Genomic DNA, 16,228 nt, shown 5'->3' with positions numbered 1-16,228 from the left:
GTCCCGCACCATCCCAGCTGGGCAGCACCTGTCCCTGTTCCAGCTCCATTCCCTCCCTCACTGTGGGGGCCTTGATCTCCCCCCCGCCACCGTTTTTCTCCCCTCTCCCCTTCCACAACAGACTTACCAGCTGGACACAGCTCTCCATGCTACCGGCTGTGCTCCTTGCAGCGTACATGCTGTACTGCAGCTGTATTCATGCACGGGGCATTTATCAGCCACATCGGGCAAAAAAAGCTGATTTCCTATACAGTCAATTTTCTTTACATCGGTGCTGATCTGATGCATCAGTGCACCTCTAATTCTAATGATTATGTATGTTTCCTTTTTTACTTGATTCCAAGACAAGATATTCCTTCCCTAGTCAACATAGGAAAACCAAGCCTTAACTTAGAATTGGGTGTACCTACACATGCATTTAATGAGCATTAAGCTAATGGACATTAAGTGATTTTTGGCAGGTGTCTACACATGCAGGGACTTGGCGCTAAACATAGTGCACTTGGCACAAAAGTTAGTGCCAAGTCTCTGCAGCCCTGCCATGTGCCCCTAGTGGCTGGGCAGACCTAGCACTAAAGTTAGTGCCAGGTCATGTCTACACACGCACCTCATTTGCTTTAGCCTAATTTCACCATTTTTAATTAGCATTAAGGGTGCACACGTGTAAACACGTGCCCTTAATGCACATTAAATGAAGCTAATGGGCATTAATGTGTCTTGTGTAGATGCACCCATAGAGTATCAAACTGCTCCAGTAGTGAGTTGTGAGGAGCAGATGTGCAGGGACCCCAGACTCCAGCTCAGCTGGAGACAGCATCAGCAGTGCATACAGTTCCTTCTTCCAACATCTGCTTCTTGCTCATCTCTTCTCCTCCCCCTCACCCCCATCTCTCTCATTGGCAGATACTGGAAGGAGCAGATACTGGAAGGAGGAACCTGCACACCACTACTGAAGTCCCCAGCCAGGCTGAGGTGGAGGTGGGGGCACTTTAATTAGAGTGTCACTGAGAGCCGCTTCAATTAAAATGCCCACAGCATCATGTGTCTTCAGCATTCCACACTTCAAAATGGTGGTGGGGGCACTTTAACTAAAGCTCGTTCGATAAGCTTTAGTTAAAGTGCCCCTGTCGCTATTTTGAAACACGGGAACACTGAATTAATTAGCATGCTCCAGCAGACTCACAGCAGACTTATTTAATCAAGTCTGCTGCAATGCTAATTAGCACATGTCAGAGGAGACATCAGTCATGTATAGCAAGTGCCCCTTGTACTCCCACAGCTCCCAGCTGAACTGATCTGACCATGGGCAACTGGTGCTACTTTCATCGGGGGCGGGGGGGGGGGATGTGCCCCCCCCCCCAGCAATCAGTTATTGACCGGGGGGGTCCCCCTGTGGCCAATCTCACCAAGGAGGGTGGTTTCCCCGCAACAGATCATGCCGAGCAGGAAGCGGCCGCAGCTGCGGCACTCCCAAAAGTGACCATGGCGCTTCCAGAAGTGGCTGCAGTGCTTCATCTGGCACTCCCACTCCCTGGCTCACGGGGGTGAACACCTGTGTTCCTGCCTGCCCCCCATCCGTTTCCTAAATGGAGAGCACTGCCTTTCGGGGGGTGCACCAGAGCTCTCAGGAGGTGCACATGCATTCCCTACACATTGTCACTGGATCTGGCTGCCAGCTGACAGATTTGTAGAGGGGGGGAGCTCTCAGAGCCATTCCTGACCAGCTCCTGCCTTGTGCTGTAAGAAGCAGCTGTGGCAGTATGCAGGTTCCTCCTTCCAGCTTGTTCCTGGTCAGCTGGGGATATAGCATGGAGCTGGACAGGGAGGGAAGAACCTGTGCTGTCCCCAGCCAAGCTGGATTTCCTGCACAGCCACTCCCAACAGCTCTCAGCTGGAGTGGTCTTCAGGCAGGGGGGAGCTCAAGAACCACTTCTGCCCTGCTCCTGCTCCTGCTCCTGCTCTGCACTGCGGGAAGCAGCTATGTGAACATCCCATCTTGGCTGAGGACAGCAGTAGTGGCATGCAGATTTCTTCTAGTCACTTGTCCCTGCCAGAGAGGGATTGGGGAGGAGAGCTAGGCAGGGAGCAGATGCTGGAAGGAGGAAACTTTGAGGCGCTGATACTGTCCTTGGCTGAGCTGGGCTCCCTGCAACCAGATCAGCTGGGGACAGCAGCAGGAGAGGGCAAGCTGTAGGTCGTGGAAGGCATTCAGTTTCTCTTATGCTTGAGGCAGGTGGTGGGGAAACAGCTGGTGGGGGGGAGTGTAACTGATGGGGGTTTGGTTCCAGGGGGGCAGGCACCAGGGGGTATGGAACAGAGAACAGGCCACCTTCCTCTCAAGTTGTTTGCCTCCCTGCCACTTGCTCCATTGATTCTGCTTTCCCCACTGCAGTAAGGAGGATGAATTTAAGAGAACCCCACAATAATCAAATTCCATACATGGAAAATTAGAACAAATCTATAATTTTCCATGCATGGAATCTCATTATTGGGAGGGTCTTCTTAAATTTGAAGTTATCTTGCATTTGGATAAATACAGTACTCTAAACAAGGCAATGAGTTAGGTTGGTGATTAAATATCAGAGTTTTATGGAAAATGAAGGATAGTGTGGAAAGTGTGTGACAGGAGCAGCCTCCTGTGATCTGGCAGGCCAATCAGGGGCCCTGCACTCTGCTGAACTTGCACATTGGTGGCTATAAAGGTGCTACCAACTCCCCAGTAGCAGAAAACCTCCTGTGCTGCTCCAGGACTGTGTGATGCCACTACTTTTCTGTTCTCTCCACTGCCAGAACTGGAGCTGGAGCCATGGCAGGAGTGAGGTGAAGGAACAGAGGCATAGTACTGGCCGTTATGCCTCAGACAAAACTGATATACCAGGGGTGGGCAAAATACAGCCCGCCAGGCCATTCTATCCAGCCTGCGGGGCCCTTACATTTTTTTTTTTTAATTAATATTTAACTGCCCCTGGCTCCTGTCAGAAATGACAGGAGACAGGGGCAGAAGGACCCAGGGGAGCCCACAGCAGGCCCCTGGAACAGCAGGGTTTGCCTGCCCCCGCCCACCCAGCCAGAAGCCTCTGCCTAGCAGAGGCTTCTGGCCTGGGACCGTGGGGCTGCTCGTGCCTGTGTCATAGTGGGAAATTCAGGTAAGAGCGGGGGAACAGGGAGGCAGGGGAGGACCACAGGTAATCACCCCAGTTCTCAGGCTGGGCCGGCTCCTGCTGAGTCCCACAGTCTGGTTATGTAGCCAGGAGCGAGTGGACGTGTGGGAACTAGCAACAGCCGGGATCCTTTTGCCCAGACAAGGGAATGCAGGGCATGCGGGTTCAGGGCTGTGCACACTGGTCCTCGCCTGACCACGGGGCTGGGGTGGGGGGCTGGGAGCAAGTGGGCACATGAGAGCCAGCACCAGTGTTCCATGGCGGCTCCCCTCTCTCCCTGCTGGCACAGCTCAGCCCAGCTCCATAGAGCCCAGCCAACCACACTCCAGGCTTCTGGTGCCCCGCTCTGGGCCCCACTGGCCCTGGGGCACTGCCAGGTTGTTGCTGGCTCCCGCACACTTGCTCGCTTCCAGCTCCCCAGCCCCACGGTACAGGCAGGGACCAGCACATGCATTCCTTACCCCACATACTCCGCGCTTGCCCATTTGGACGAAAGGATTGGGCCCTGGGCCTTGCGGGTGGCCACCTCTTTGGCAGCCTGGCCTGGAGCCAGGTTGTCATGGAGATTTGCATCGGGCCCGTGGCCATGTTTGCATTACAGCAGCTTCTGTGGCCACCAGGAGGCCAGGGACTGCCAGGGAAGGGCCTGTCCTACCCTGGTGGCAGTGCAGGGGGCACCCAGAGCCACTGGGGGCGGTGGGGACATGACACGGTAAGCACAGGGAGGCAGTGTGGAAGTCCAGTTGCATGCCTGAAGCTTGGGGCGGCAATGCTCCCAGCTGCAGGTACCCGGCCTGGGGTACAGGAAGCCCAGGGAGGCCACAAGAGCTTCCAAAGCAGAAAAGTGGCCACGGACCTGATCTGACTCCTGGTGCAGCCTCCCTATCTGTCCCAGGGCTGGGGGGTGAGCTGTCAGTGGGCCTCTGGGGCCCTGCAGGGCAGGGGTGGGTGGGCCTTCCCTCTGGGGTGGCAGTGCTCACTGAGGCCACCCATGGGGAGGGCAGCTGGGCCGTTGCTGCCCCAGTCTCAAGTACGCAATGTGACCTCCACACTGCCTCCCCACGCTTCCCATGCCCCGGGCCACATCCCTGCCTGCTTGTGCCATCCCCAGCAGCTCCAGGCACCCCCTGCGCTTCCCCTTGGGCCTGACATGCCTTTCCCCGGTGGCCCAGCGGCCTGCTGGCAGCTCACTCTCTGGTCCCAGGACTTGCAGGGAAGCTCCTCCAGGAGCAAGATTAGCCCTGCAGATGCTTTTGTGTTCTGGAGGCTGCTGTGGCTGCCAGGAACCCGGAAGCCATCCAGGAAGGGCCTGGCCAGCCCAGGGGACATCACAGGGGTGCAAGCAAGGCCACTGGGGGCAGCAGAAGTCAGTGGGGACCCAACACAGGGCACTGGAAGTGCAGGAAGGCTCCCCCAAAGTTGGATCTGAGTGGCTGCACCGGCGTGCTCAGGCTCTCGGCTACTGCAGAGCAGGGGTGGGTGCTGAAGGGTTCAGTGGGGAGTGCATAGGGTGCTCCCGTGCACACTCCATATACCCTCAAACCCTTCTTGCAAACTCCACAGCCACACCCTCCTCCACACAAAATCATACATCCCACAAATACCATACACACACACACACACACACACCCACAGCTCCCCACAAACCCCACACTCACCTACCCACCCATACCCCCTGGCACCCCTGCACACCACCCACACTATACAAGAGTAAGACTGCATTTTGAGCTATTATGTAATCACTTCTATATATACAGCACAAACACACAAATCAGGACAAAAATATATTTTTTAAATTGTATTAAAATATATTATTATAGGTATGTGACTTTTAGTACATCATTTGTTTTTTTCTCGGTTCTAAGATAGCAAACCCTCTTCCCCAAAGGAGTACTTCCAGGGGCAAGGGCAGGGACTTCTGGTGGCAAAGGTTTGAGGTTACGGGCGGGAAAGAAGAGGAGAGGGGGAAGTGTAAATGGTAAGGTCAGACAGGTACCTGGTGAATCAGATGTCAGGCAGGCTGTAATGTGTCATAAATCCAATGTCTATACTGAGTCAATTATTTTTTTATCCAGTAGATGTATGAGGTGAAGTCCATAGGCTTGTCTACAAAAGATGCTTTGTAAGTTCCCTTCCTCTCCTCCCCTCCTTTTCTACCCTTTGTCTTCCTTATTTCCAGCTATTTACTTTTTCACAGACTGTCTCTTTTCTACCTTGGAGAAATCAGCTACAGTAGAGTCTCCCTTACTTACCTTTGGCATTTTTCCCCCCTCGTTTCTCCCTCTCCCTTCCCTTCTCTACCTATTGATTTCCCAATTTCCACGTATTTACATTCTCACTGACATCTTCCATTCCTTGGAGATCTCAGAACAACAGAGACTCCATATGCCTGAAGAAGGGTGCTTGTGCCCGAAAGCTTGCAAAGAACTTTTTTCCATCTACTCAATTGGTCAAATAAAAGATATCACATCTACTGAAATAAGCTTGCCTTACATTTTTCTTGGTTTTCTACAGTTCCAGTTATATTTTCAGTTGGATATATGTTGCCTGTAGTCTCCTGATCTGTAGTTGGTACTGTTCAGTACTATTAAGGTGTGTTATGGATTCTAGAATTAGCTGCATTTTATGGCAGGTTCATAGGTTTATGTATATATGTGTGTGAGTATGCATGTGCATGATCCTGTTGTAGAAAGATTTATTGGAATGAATTTAAGATGACTGCAGTTCCAAAATTTAAAACTCTGTTAGGTAAATCACCCCAAACAGGTGTTGATAGAAATTGTTACATATTCTATGTATGGCACATTTGTCAGAAAAAAAAGAATAGAACATTTTAGTAATTTAACATTCTTTACTTTACTGGTGTTTATTAAACTGTAAACCCAATTAGGTAAGACTTTAAGGAAAATAACAAGATTATTTTAAATGTGAACAACAGTTGATTGAAAGATTGAAATAAACTTTGGAGTTTTTACCACAAAATAATTATAAAAATAAAACTAAGTTAATATGGTAACAGGATCAAGAACGGAGAGGGTCTGAACTTACAGAACTCCATGTACTAGAAGAGAGCTTTTTGTCTGCAGTGCAATGGAAAGAGGAATATAGAGCATATGCAAAGGTAAGCTTGTTTCTTAACATATTTGCATAGAGCAGTGGTGCCCTACCTTTTTGCCTAGCAGGCTTGATGGCCAGTGCCCGGTCCATCCATGGGCCAGATTTGGCTGGTATGCCCCACTAGTGACCAGGACAGGTGCAGTTCTGGCTGTCCAGAGGTAGGTGGGAGGCAGCCCAGCCCCAGTCCAGTTGTGTGGGGAGAAGAGGACATGGCTCAGCCACAATTCCGTCCTGTGGGGAAAAGGGTGTGTGGCTTTGCCCTGATTCAGCAGCACAGGAGAAAGGGGGCATGGCTTGGACCCAACCCAACCCCATTGGGGGTAGCCTGGCCTTGATTCAGCTGTGCAGGGGCAAGGGGACTTGGCCCAACCCTGATCTCACTGTGCAGGGGGAGGGGGTGTGGGATTTTAGTAGTGGGGTAAGATGGCTATAAATGGCCACTGCTTCACCACCAAATTTTCTGACCCATGAGGAGCCCTGCAAGCCAGATACCATGGGTCTGTGGGCCACATTAGACCTGTGGGCCAAGAGCTGAGTACCCAGGACTTAGTCACAGAATATAGATGTGGGAAAGGTTTTTATAGTGTCTAACTCTTGTCTCATTAACTGCAAGATTGTTTCCTTATTTCTAGTGCTTTGTTCATTTTAATTTAAAATATCTCAAGGAAAACCACCATAGTTCTAATTAAAACACTTCTGTAGAATTTCAGGCAGTTGGTAACACCTGTTCAAGGGCCTCAGACTAAACAGCCTGCTAGTCAGGCTTTTGATGTATATTGGCAGAATTATGTGAAAAAAACAGTGCAGATTTGAAAGGGATGCTATTGAGACACAGAAGTTACATTAAAATGCAATTGAAAGAGTATAACAAATCATGTGGAATAAAAAAAAGATTATTTGATTTATACCTAGCAAGCATTATATACTCAGGAAATTCAGTGTTAATCAGCCAGTAGAGCCTTTATTTTACCTTGTAGTGACATCATGCAATACACATATTGTTATGACTAAGTCATGTTAGTATTTGTTCTCCCAAATTAAATTAAACTGACCTGACAAATTTAAAATATTTGCATCTATTTTTTTTCCTTTTAAAATTCTCTCTAGTGGGAACACTACATTGGTTGTGATGGGAGTCCTGATCCAGCTGTGCCTCAAGAAATAAATACTTTTATGAGCTTGTGGCGAGAAGATCAAAATGAGGATATTGAGTTTGTGATTGAGAAGGGAAACAAAGTACTAAATGTAAGGATTAAAATAATATTCTTAGGTTTGTGAAATAAATTCTCTATGTATCTCTGCATAGCCATTTGGCTGTAATTGGCTATTCCTGAACTTTCACTACTTTTTTGTGCCATTCTCCCTGTTGTGTGTTGTTTTTACTTTCCTAATTTATCAATTCTATGGTACCCAAACACTCAACATGTTTCCTTTTAGGAACATATAGGTAATGTTTAGAGATGTATTCAATCAAAAGTCTGAATCCAAATAGCTTTTCCCCGTATTTGTGAAAATTTGCATCAGGATCCAGTTTATGTACGTTGCAATGCATGTATAAACCCCAAAGAACCACATAGATTCATAGATTGTAAGGCTGGAAGGGACCTCAGACGATCATTGGTTCCAGCTCCCTGCACCAAGCAGAAAAGATAACTGAGGGTAGGTGACCGCAGCAAGGTGACTGTGTAGTCTCCTATTGAAGATTTCAAGGGTAGGTGATTGCACCACCTCTGGAGGGAGCTTATTCCACAGTTTGGCCAACTTAACTTTGAAAAAGTTTTTCTTAATGTTGAGTCTGAATTGATCTTCCAGAAGTTTGTAGCCATTAGTCCTGGTTTTCCCCTTGGGTGCCCTGGTGAACAGTTGCTCAACAAGTCCTTGATTTACTCTCATAGTGTAGTGGTAAGCTGCTACCAGGTCCCCTATCAGCCTTCTTTTCCTCAGGCTGAAGAGTCCTAGATCTCTCAGCCTTTCCTCGTATGGCTTGCCTTTTAAGTCTCTAATCATACGTGTGGCTCTTCTTTGGACTCTCTCAAGCTTGTCCACGTCCTTGTTAAAGTGTGGTGCCTAGAACTGGACACAGTACTCCAGCTGCGGTATCACCAGTGTTGAGCAGAGTGGAAGAATCACCTCGGTTTTGTTGGAGATGCATCAATTGATGCATGCCAAAGTATTATTTGCCCTACTGGCTACAGCATTACACTGCCAACTCATATTCATACTGTGGTCTATTAATACCCCCAGGTCCCTTTCATTCGTGGTGCTAGTCAGTTTGGTGCCTGTAGGTGTGTTGGGGGTTGCTTATCCCGAGGTGGAGCACTTTACATGTCTCGACATATGATATCTGAAAGCAGAGTGCAAGCATGCTCCACATTACTCCTTTAAAAGGAATTGTAAGGAAATAAACCACTGGTTTGACCTGAAAGCTAATGTAGAAAATTTAACCTCCTTCAGTTAATCGACAAGTTGGATTTTCTGTTATTGGACACTCCACTGAATGAACTACCTGAAAAAAATGTAATTCAATACCAGGAATCGATTTTGGATTTGCAGAGTCTTCTTCATCAGAAATACAATGAAGCAACAGGAAACCTGCTTAAAGTAAGCAAGCTAGCTAAGCTTTATATTTTGGTTGTTATGTTAATCATGCTTGCAATTTTGTACATTGGAATAATTTGAACAAGTGGAAAGTATTTTTTGTTGTTGTTTGTTTTATTTTTGGACTGTGATGCGAATTAGTATATAAGTGTCCCCCCATAAATGTGTCCAGGATGTTTATAAAGACCTAACACACTCGAAGTATCTTAAACTGGAATTTTAAAATGAACCTAAGGGAGTTGGTTCGACTTCTACTAAATTTCATTAGGATTTGGAATGTGAAGCAGTTAAGAGCCCTATGAAAGCCCTAGCTTTCTGTAATTTGTCCCTGTGATTTATATTAGGTGCAACCACTGATTATACAAAAAAGTTGTAATTCCACAAAATTGTCAGCTACATTAAACCCCAAAATAATTAAGGCCAAAGATTTTCTGCACAATAGAAACTGAATGCACTTATATTTGGAAAATATAAATACTAGCATTTTCTTCAATTAAAATAATACATATACAGCAATTGTGTTGTAACTTTTGATTCAACCTCAGAAGTTTAAATGATTTGACTCTGATTCACTGCATAATTAGAACAGCAGCACTGAATCATTGGGTGCATCTACACAAGACGTTTACTGTGGAGCTGCCTAATTAGCTCCTCAGTAAAGTCTCAATGTCTACACGTGTGCCCCAAGTAGTTGCAGTAAATTAATAAACGTCGCTGTAGGTTAGTGCTTGTAAACACTGGGTGTGTGTAGATGAAACGGGGGCCCCAAATTGAAGCGGTGGGTTTTTAAAAACACTGCTTCAATTAAGGGCAAAGTAAACCCCTATGTCATGTACACCAATGTCTTACCTGCCTCTCCAGCAGTGGGGAGGGGAGGGCGAGCTGCCTGTGGGCAGAGCAGTCCCTGGGCTGTGGGAGTGGGGTGGGAAGGGGTGGACTGGTGCTTCTCTCCATGGCAGTGGTGCCCCCCCCGCAGGCAGCAACCACCTGCAGGCACCCAGCTCTGGTGGTCCCAAGGGACACTGCAGCCACGGAGGGAAGGACTGGGTCACCATGCTGCTCATGGAGGCAGGCAGGCTCCAGGGGAAAGAAAAAAAAGATCAGGCTTGCCATTGTTTCTTGTTTTTTCAGTGGAGCCTGCCTTCCCAGGCTGCCTACTCAGGCTGTCTGCAAAGTCCTCAAGCTTCATGGAGCCCACTGCTTCGCTCCGCGGCTGTAGGGAAGCAAACTAAAACTCCTTGGAGCTGTTTTAGTTTGCTGCACCCCAAAGACATTTAAGGCGCATTACACCGCCGAATGTGCTACAGCGGCTGGAATGAATGTGCAATACGCTGCTGACACATGCAAACACCAACACGATTAAAGCGGTGCAAAAGCATTTAACTTGCTTTAAAGTGTCATGCAAACGTTTTGTCTACACACACCCACAAGTACTATCCTATGGTGGCATTATTTAATGGACCGCAACATGTGTAGATACCAACAGGGCTGCCCAGGATACAAGCGTGCTTCAGTGTGGGAACTGCTTGCTGGCTCCCACCTGGGAGCACCCTCGTGCCCCAGTCAGCCCCTGTGCAGCACATTGAGTTGGATCAGACAGGTCCCCACCAGCCCCAGGCTGCATGGGGAACCCCTGTTGGATGCAGGGTGTCTCCCCATGTGCACAGGGCAGGATAGCTCTGCAGCAGTTATCTCCTTGCCCTGTGCATATCAGGACCACTCCTGATGTATACGGGGCCAGGAGAGCTTTCCTGGCTCCATGCATGTGGGAGCCGGCCCCATGCTTTCTGCCAGCCCCCAGGCTAGCACCGAGGGCAAGTCAGGAGCTCCCCTGGCTGCTGCAGCGGGGCCGAGCAGGGCAGGAGCAACCCTGTACCAGTGGCTACTCCCGTTGTGAGCAAATCTGCTTCCAAGAAGGAGCATGTGTAGATATCCTCCCAGGTAGGTTTACTGCATTGTATTTTTACTGCACAGTAAGCGTACTTTGAATTAATCGCACATGTAGATGCACCCTGCAGTTTCTTTCTTTCTCTTGAAGTTCTGCCCCCTTTTGATCCGGAAATCTCTTACTGCTTATGCAAGCTTGGAAAGATATCTTTCTAAATGTCTTTGTGTGTTAAGAGGCAAGGATTTCTTATGGTGTTCTTTTATTGGACCAATAGTAGATTTAGACAAGAGTTTGAATGCAAGTCAGACTGTCAGGTGTTATTGAAGTACTCTCTGTGTTACCAAAGTAACATGCAATCTCTTGTGGACAAAGTAACTTTTAACTGCTTGGAAAGGAAGGAGCTATTGGAGGAGTATGTATCAGCTGTTGTGCTGTAACTGTAATTCAGTTGATCAAAATCACTGTAAATATAATCCTGAATGAAACAGTGTTGATTGCAGTGATTTTGCTACACTAGGATCACTACAGGAACATGCAGAGTTAACAGTTACATTGTACGGTTACCGATCAACCGCATGCTTTAGTTAACAAGACAGGACTTGGTCCCAAGTAATGCAGTTGTTCAGCATTTTGTATTTGCAGTTCACAATTACTGGAGGTTTGGGCCTCATGATCTAATAGAAGCCATACGCATTCTTGCAGCTGTGCAGGGATTGACTGATTTCATTGGGACTCTGGGTGGTCATCTGGGTCTGCCTGTACCTATTTGATTAAGTGATAGATTAGGCAGAAGAGGGCAGAGTTGCACTTCTTATACTAGGGGTGGGCGAAATCCAGCCCATGGGCTGGATTTAGCCCACCAGAGGATTTTATCTGGTCTGCCTGGCCCAGGTGCAAGAGGCAGCCTGGGCCATGGTGCCTGTGGCCAGTCCTGCTGTCTCTGGGTGCACAGTGGGGCTGGGGTGGTGCGGCAGCTGGACTTAGCTTCCCAGCAGCCCTGGTGGCAGCAGCTTCTTCTGGCTGCTACTGCCAGTGTTTCTGCCGCTGTCAGACCTTGCCCTGCACCCACCAGACAGAGTGGGCAGGCAGGGTCTCCATGGAGACTGGCCTGAGCCCCTCATGGGCAGGGTGTGCTTGGCTGTGCAGATGCGATGAGGCTGCTCGCAGTGGGGGAGCAGTGGCCAGGAGAGGGACAGATGGGCAGGAGGGACTGGGGCTGGAAACGCAGGATGGTGGCAGCATGGGACCAGGGTCTGGGGTACAGCCATGATCTGTTCCCTACATACCCCGGCCCGCAGAACCAGCCCCCATCACAGAGGCATGCAGGGAGCAGATTGTGGCTTTGTCCCAGATCCTCGGCCCCAGCCCTGAGCTTTCACCGCTCTGCAATCCCAGCTCTGACCCCACCCACCCGTCCCACTTCCAGATGCCACTCCCTGCTCATGCATGGCCCCATCCCATCCATTCAGCCAAGCATGCCCTGCCCATGGGGTGCTGGGACGGTCTCCATGGAGACCCTGCCTGCCCACTCCATCCAGTGCTTCTGGCAGTGGGTGCAGAGTAGATGGGCCTGGGCCAGATGGAATCAATTGTCCCTCCACCCAGCCACACCAGGATGGGTCAGCACCCCTCCCTGCTGCCATGCTGGGTCAGCACTGCCCCCACCCAGCCTGCAACAGTTCACCCAATCTGCCTAAGTGGCCCTCCAGCCCAAATAATTGCCCACCTCTATCTTACACTAATTCAGAGATGCATGAGCTTTTGTAAGCAACAGCTTACTTTATCAGATGATATGAAGGACTTGCAGGGTAGCAGGTGTTCAAATAGAAAAAGTGATTAAAGGATAAGGAAGGAGAGAGGGAAAGAGGGGCTCTTTGCATCTCAGCTCTCTACAAGTCCTTTCATAGGACTGACCAAGTAAATTTATGCATCCCTGAACTAGTATAAAAGATACAACTCTGTCCTGCCTTCATCCTGACTTCAGAGTAATACAGCTAACTACTTCTCTCTGCTTATATGATAGATTAGTTCAGCTGTCATTTCATAAAGGAACAGAAAGAATCACACTTGAGTTATGTAAGTAATTAACAGAGGGTGAAATTTGCAGATGTTACAGTGCAATATGCAACTAGAAATTTCCTTCTAGTGCAGTTGAGTGCGATTGCAAACATGTTGGAGGACAGGACAAGGATTCAGAATGACCCTGGTAAACTGGAAAAAATGGTCTAAAATCAATCAAATGAAATTTAGTAAGGACAAGTCCTGAACGTTGGGTGGAACAATCGAATGCACAAATACAAATTAGGGGTTGACTGGCTAAGCTGCTGTACTCTAGAAAGGGACCCTAGGGTTATAGTAGACCACAATTTAATGTGAAACACTAGCGTACTCACATGGTTGCATTAACAGGAACGTCACCTGTAAATTCAGGGAAGTGATTTTTACGTGGTACTCAGCACTGAAAAATCACTGCACTTCAAGAAAGACATAGACATATTAGAACAAAACTGATTAGAGGTTGAAGAAACGGACTTATGAAAAAAATAGTTGGAAGAATTTGGATGATTTAGTTGGCAAAACAGAAAATTAAATATCCTGCAACTTGTTGACATCCTTCCCTTGTTTTTATTTCCCGCAAGCTTTTATAACCTTACTGATAGATCAGTTTGTTGGGAAAAAATTAAATTCCTTATTTTTATTTTTTCATTAAATTTCTTTCCTGGGCTTCTTCACTGAAAAAAAGAGTGAAGATTATTGCTGCTCACTCCATTTATAGTTTTGCTGGGACACTGGCTACCTCTATAGCAGGCATATTATATACAGTAGTTCAATCTTCATAACTTTTTGAAACTAGCTTGGTTGCCCAAAGTCCATTGGCTATATTTCTTAAAAAAAGCCTGGTAAACAAATGATATTTTATAACTTCCATTTAATTTTGTCTTCCTTTATGTTTCATTAATATTCTGATTGAGTCTGTCTGATTTTTGTAGAAGGCTAACACTTATGCAGATTCTGACAGTGGAAATATGGCGATGGTCATTAAAGATAAAAATGTTACTTTCTGTATTTGGGCAAATCTGAAGAAGAATCCAAGGTACAGTAGACAACTAATCTTATTTCAAATAAAGACTAATGGCCAGATTCTGACAACCTACATTCTTGCTGTGTAGCACCATATAGTCCACAGGTACTTTAAGTTGGTTAAACTCACCTCCGTGTCCCTTCCATTGTGTGTAAGTTCTGTATTGGAGGATTTTAAAGGTATAGTGAATATCATTTATAAAATGGATGGATGAATTCTCGTATGAGCAAGATTGTCTCCTCAGGAAAGAGAATGGGCAGGGCATGGGACCTGTAGTTTTACAGTCTCAGGCATGGGGGAAGAAGGCCCAAGTGGGTTCACAGAATACCTTATCTGACCCAGAACTCGTTTCACTCTTTATGCCTCCTAGTCTGCCCCCCACATTTCTGCAAAGGTTGCTGGATGTGTGGTACTGTTGGTTCTCCCAGTTTGGCTGCCTTTACCTCTGTGTGTGTCTGCAGCTTGTATGTGGAAGCTGTGGAAAGGGGTTTATTGCAAGCATCAGCTACATTAACCTGTGTAGATGTTTGCCTAGTCTATTGCTTTATTTTACCCAGGAGTAAGCTATACAGGATAATTGTTGTTTGAATCTGTCCTCTTTCATTTCTGGCCACAATCCTTAAAGGCAAGCAGATCTCATATAGTTTTCTTGGGAAGCTTGTGACAGTCATCCACGCTGTGAGAGCATGTGGTGATGCTCCAGTTTTGCTCCATAGACTCCACTATGCAAAGAAAATGTTGCCTGGTTTGCTATGAAACTGAACAAAATGTACTTGAATATTATTGTATTGGTTTTACTAGAGATTATTTTTTATTTAAACCCATTATTTACAGGTTCAAAAATCATACATTTTGTGAAGCAGACTATGGGTTTGACCTTCCAAAGTCCCTGGCAGTGAGTGATGTTGCTGTGTGCATCTTGCACACTCATTATGATCATGTTTCTCCACTACGTCGTATTCTTCCACTGATGCAGGAACTTTCAAAAATCAGATCAGATTTGGTTTTGGAAGTGACAGAAGAGGAAAAGGAGAAAGAGGAAGGGGAGCAAAAGAGTGAAAAAGAAAGTGACCTGGCAAATGAAGACGAAAACTATACACCTGGAAGAAAGGTAGGAAAAATCTAGAATGTGCAACATGCAACCAGCACTGGTGGCAGTACTGTCAGTCAAAGCCCAGCTGCAAGGTGACAGCACCTTAACACATTTTTATTGCCTGAACCTTGTAAAATTCCAATCCTGGATGTAAAAACAAGAATATCCCAGTCAAACTTTAATGCTATGGCAAGATAGAAAGTGAGAGGCCAAACGTATAAACTTTTTTTGAGCCAATTCCAGTGATGCCCCAGAGACTTTCCTGTAGTTAATATCCTTCCATCCCTTTCATTAGCCTATGTTTTCCACCTTGCAGCTACCCAAAAAGCATCTTGGCATTATTTTCTTCCTTGAAGATGCAACCTTCTCCCATTGTCTTCTTAAGGCCCTTGTTTTTAATATCTGTTGGGTTCACTTGAGAGTGGATGGCCTGAAACCTTGCAGTCTTTCATATTTGCAAGCTATTGCTTTAGTTTCTCATTTGTGAAGAGAGAATTTAGTTATTGTTTGAGTTCATATGGTGCTACAATGATGACTTCATCGATGGTTGCAACATGCTTTGGGATTTTTAGATGGAATGACTATAGAAATGCAGTTATACTTTGATTTCTACATATATATCAGCTCGTTAAATTGATTACTTGACTTTGAAAAAAATCTAGGCTGGCCGAGAAGAATTTATAATGCTAAGAGAATGTGTACCATCATGAATGACTGGTGCCTCCTGAGACTGGGGAGGCACAATTTGTGGGCGGCAGCGTTGGCAGCCACCTGGGGGGGGGGAAGGGGGTGTTGCAATCGGCAGCTGCTCGCAGTAGCCAGCAGTGGCAGCCAGTCTCAGTGTGGGGCACATGCTCCCCTGTGCCCCTGCTACATGTCGCCCATGTGTACCACAAATCAAAACTCAGTATTTCAGCCAGCAAAGCACTAATGCACTACAGTTTCATTCTCTACTTCCCCAAATGAGGTCCTCACTCCAACAAGTTACATGTGGATCTAACCGAAGGAATTTTCCCATGATACCTTCATTTTCAAGGAAGAGCTATGTCATTCTTAATTTTGTCTCTTTCACTCTAATATAAAACCATTATCTTTTGTTTTTTTAGAGTGGTATCTCATTCAAAGAAGACAGTAAAAGTGATGCTGATGAAAATGAGATGATGGGAGAGGAGCCTGATAAGAAATCCGAAAGTTTTAACACTGTTTCACAAGGTACTCAGTTAGAGCTTATCTGCAATGTTGCATTATTATGTACATTTTTAAGCTTCTTATTTTACTTGTGGCAAACA

General features: G+C 46.8%; 1 protein-coding gene across 5 annotated transcripts in view; it reads left to right on the top strand.

Moving 5' to 3' along the window:
* Positions 1-16,228, top strand: part of DNAI7 (dynein axonemal intermediate chain 7) — a 52,603-nt gene that overhangs the window by 9,793 nt on the left and 26,582 nt on the right. For 4 of the 5 annotated variants that reach the window (XM_019489498.2, XM_019489501.2, XM_019489497.2 and 1 more), the window contains 7 exons: positions 904-978; positions 6,181-6,282; positions 7,386-7,523; positions 8,733-8,879; positions 13,755-13,858; positions 14,681-14,957; positions 16,046-16,151. In XM_019489498.2, coding sequence (XP_019345043.1) covers positions 904-978; positions 6,181-6,282; positions 7,386-7,523; positions 8,733-8,879; positions 13,755-13,858; positions 14,681-14,957; positions 16,046-16,151 — 949 coding nt within the window. The remainder of the gene's footprint in view (positions 1-903; positions 979-6,180; positions 6,283-7,385; positions 7,524-8,732; positions 8,880-13,754; positions 13,859-14,680; positions 14,958-16,045; positions 16,152-16,228) is intronic. The other variant, XM_014609827.3, reaches the window with a different exon arrangement.

Source organism: Alligator mississippiensis, chromosome 4 (assembly GCF_030867095.1).
Source record: "Alligator mississippiensis isolate rAllMis1 chromosome 4, rAllMis1, whole genome shotgun sequence".
NCBI classification, from domain to species: Eukaryota; Metazoa; Chordata; order Crocodylia; family Alligatoridae; genus Alligator; species Alligator mississippiensis.
Note: the sequence above shows the minus strand (reverse complement) of the source record. Positions and strands in the feature narration are given on the sequence as shown.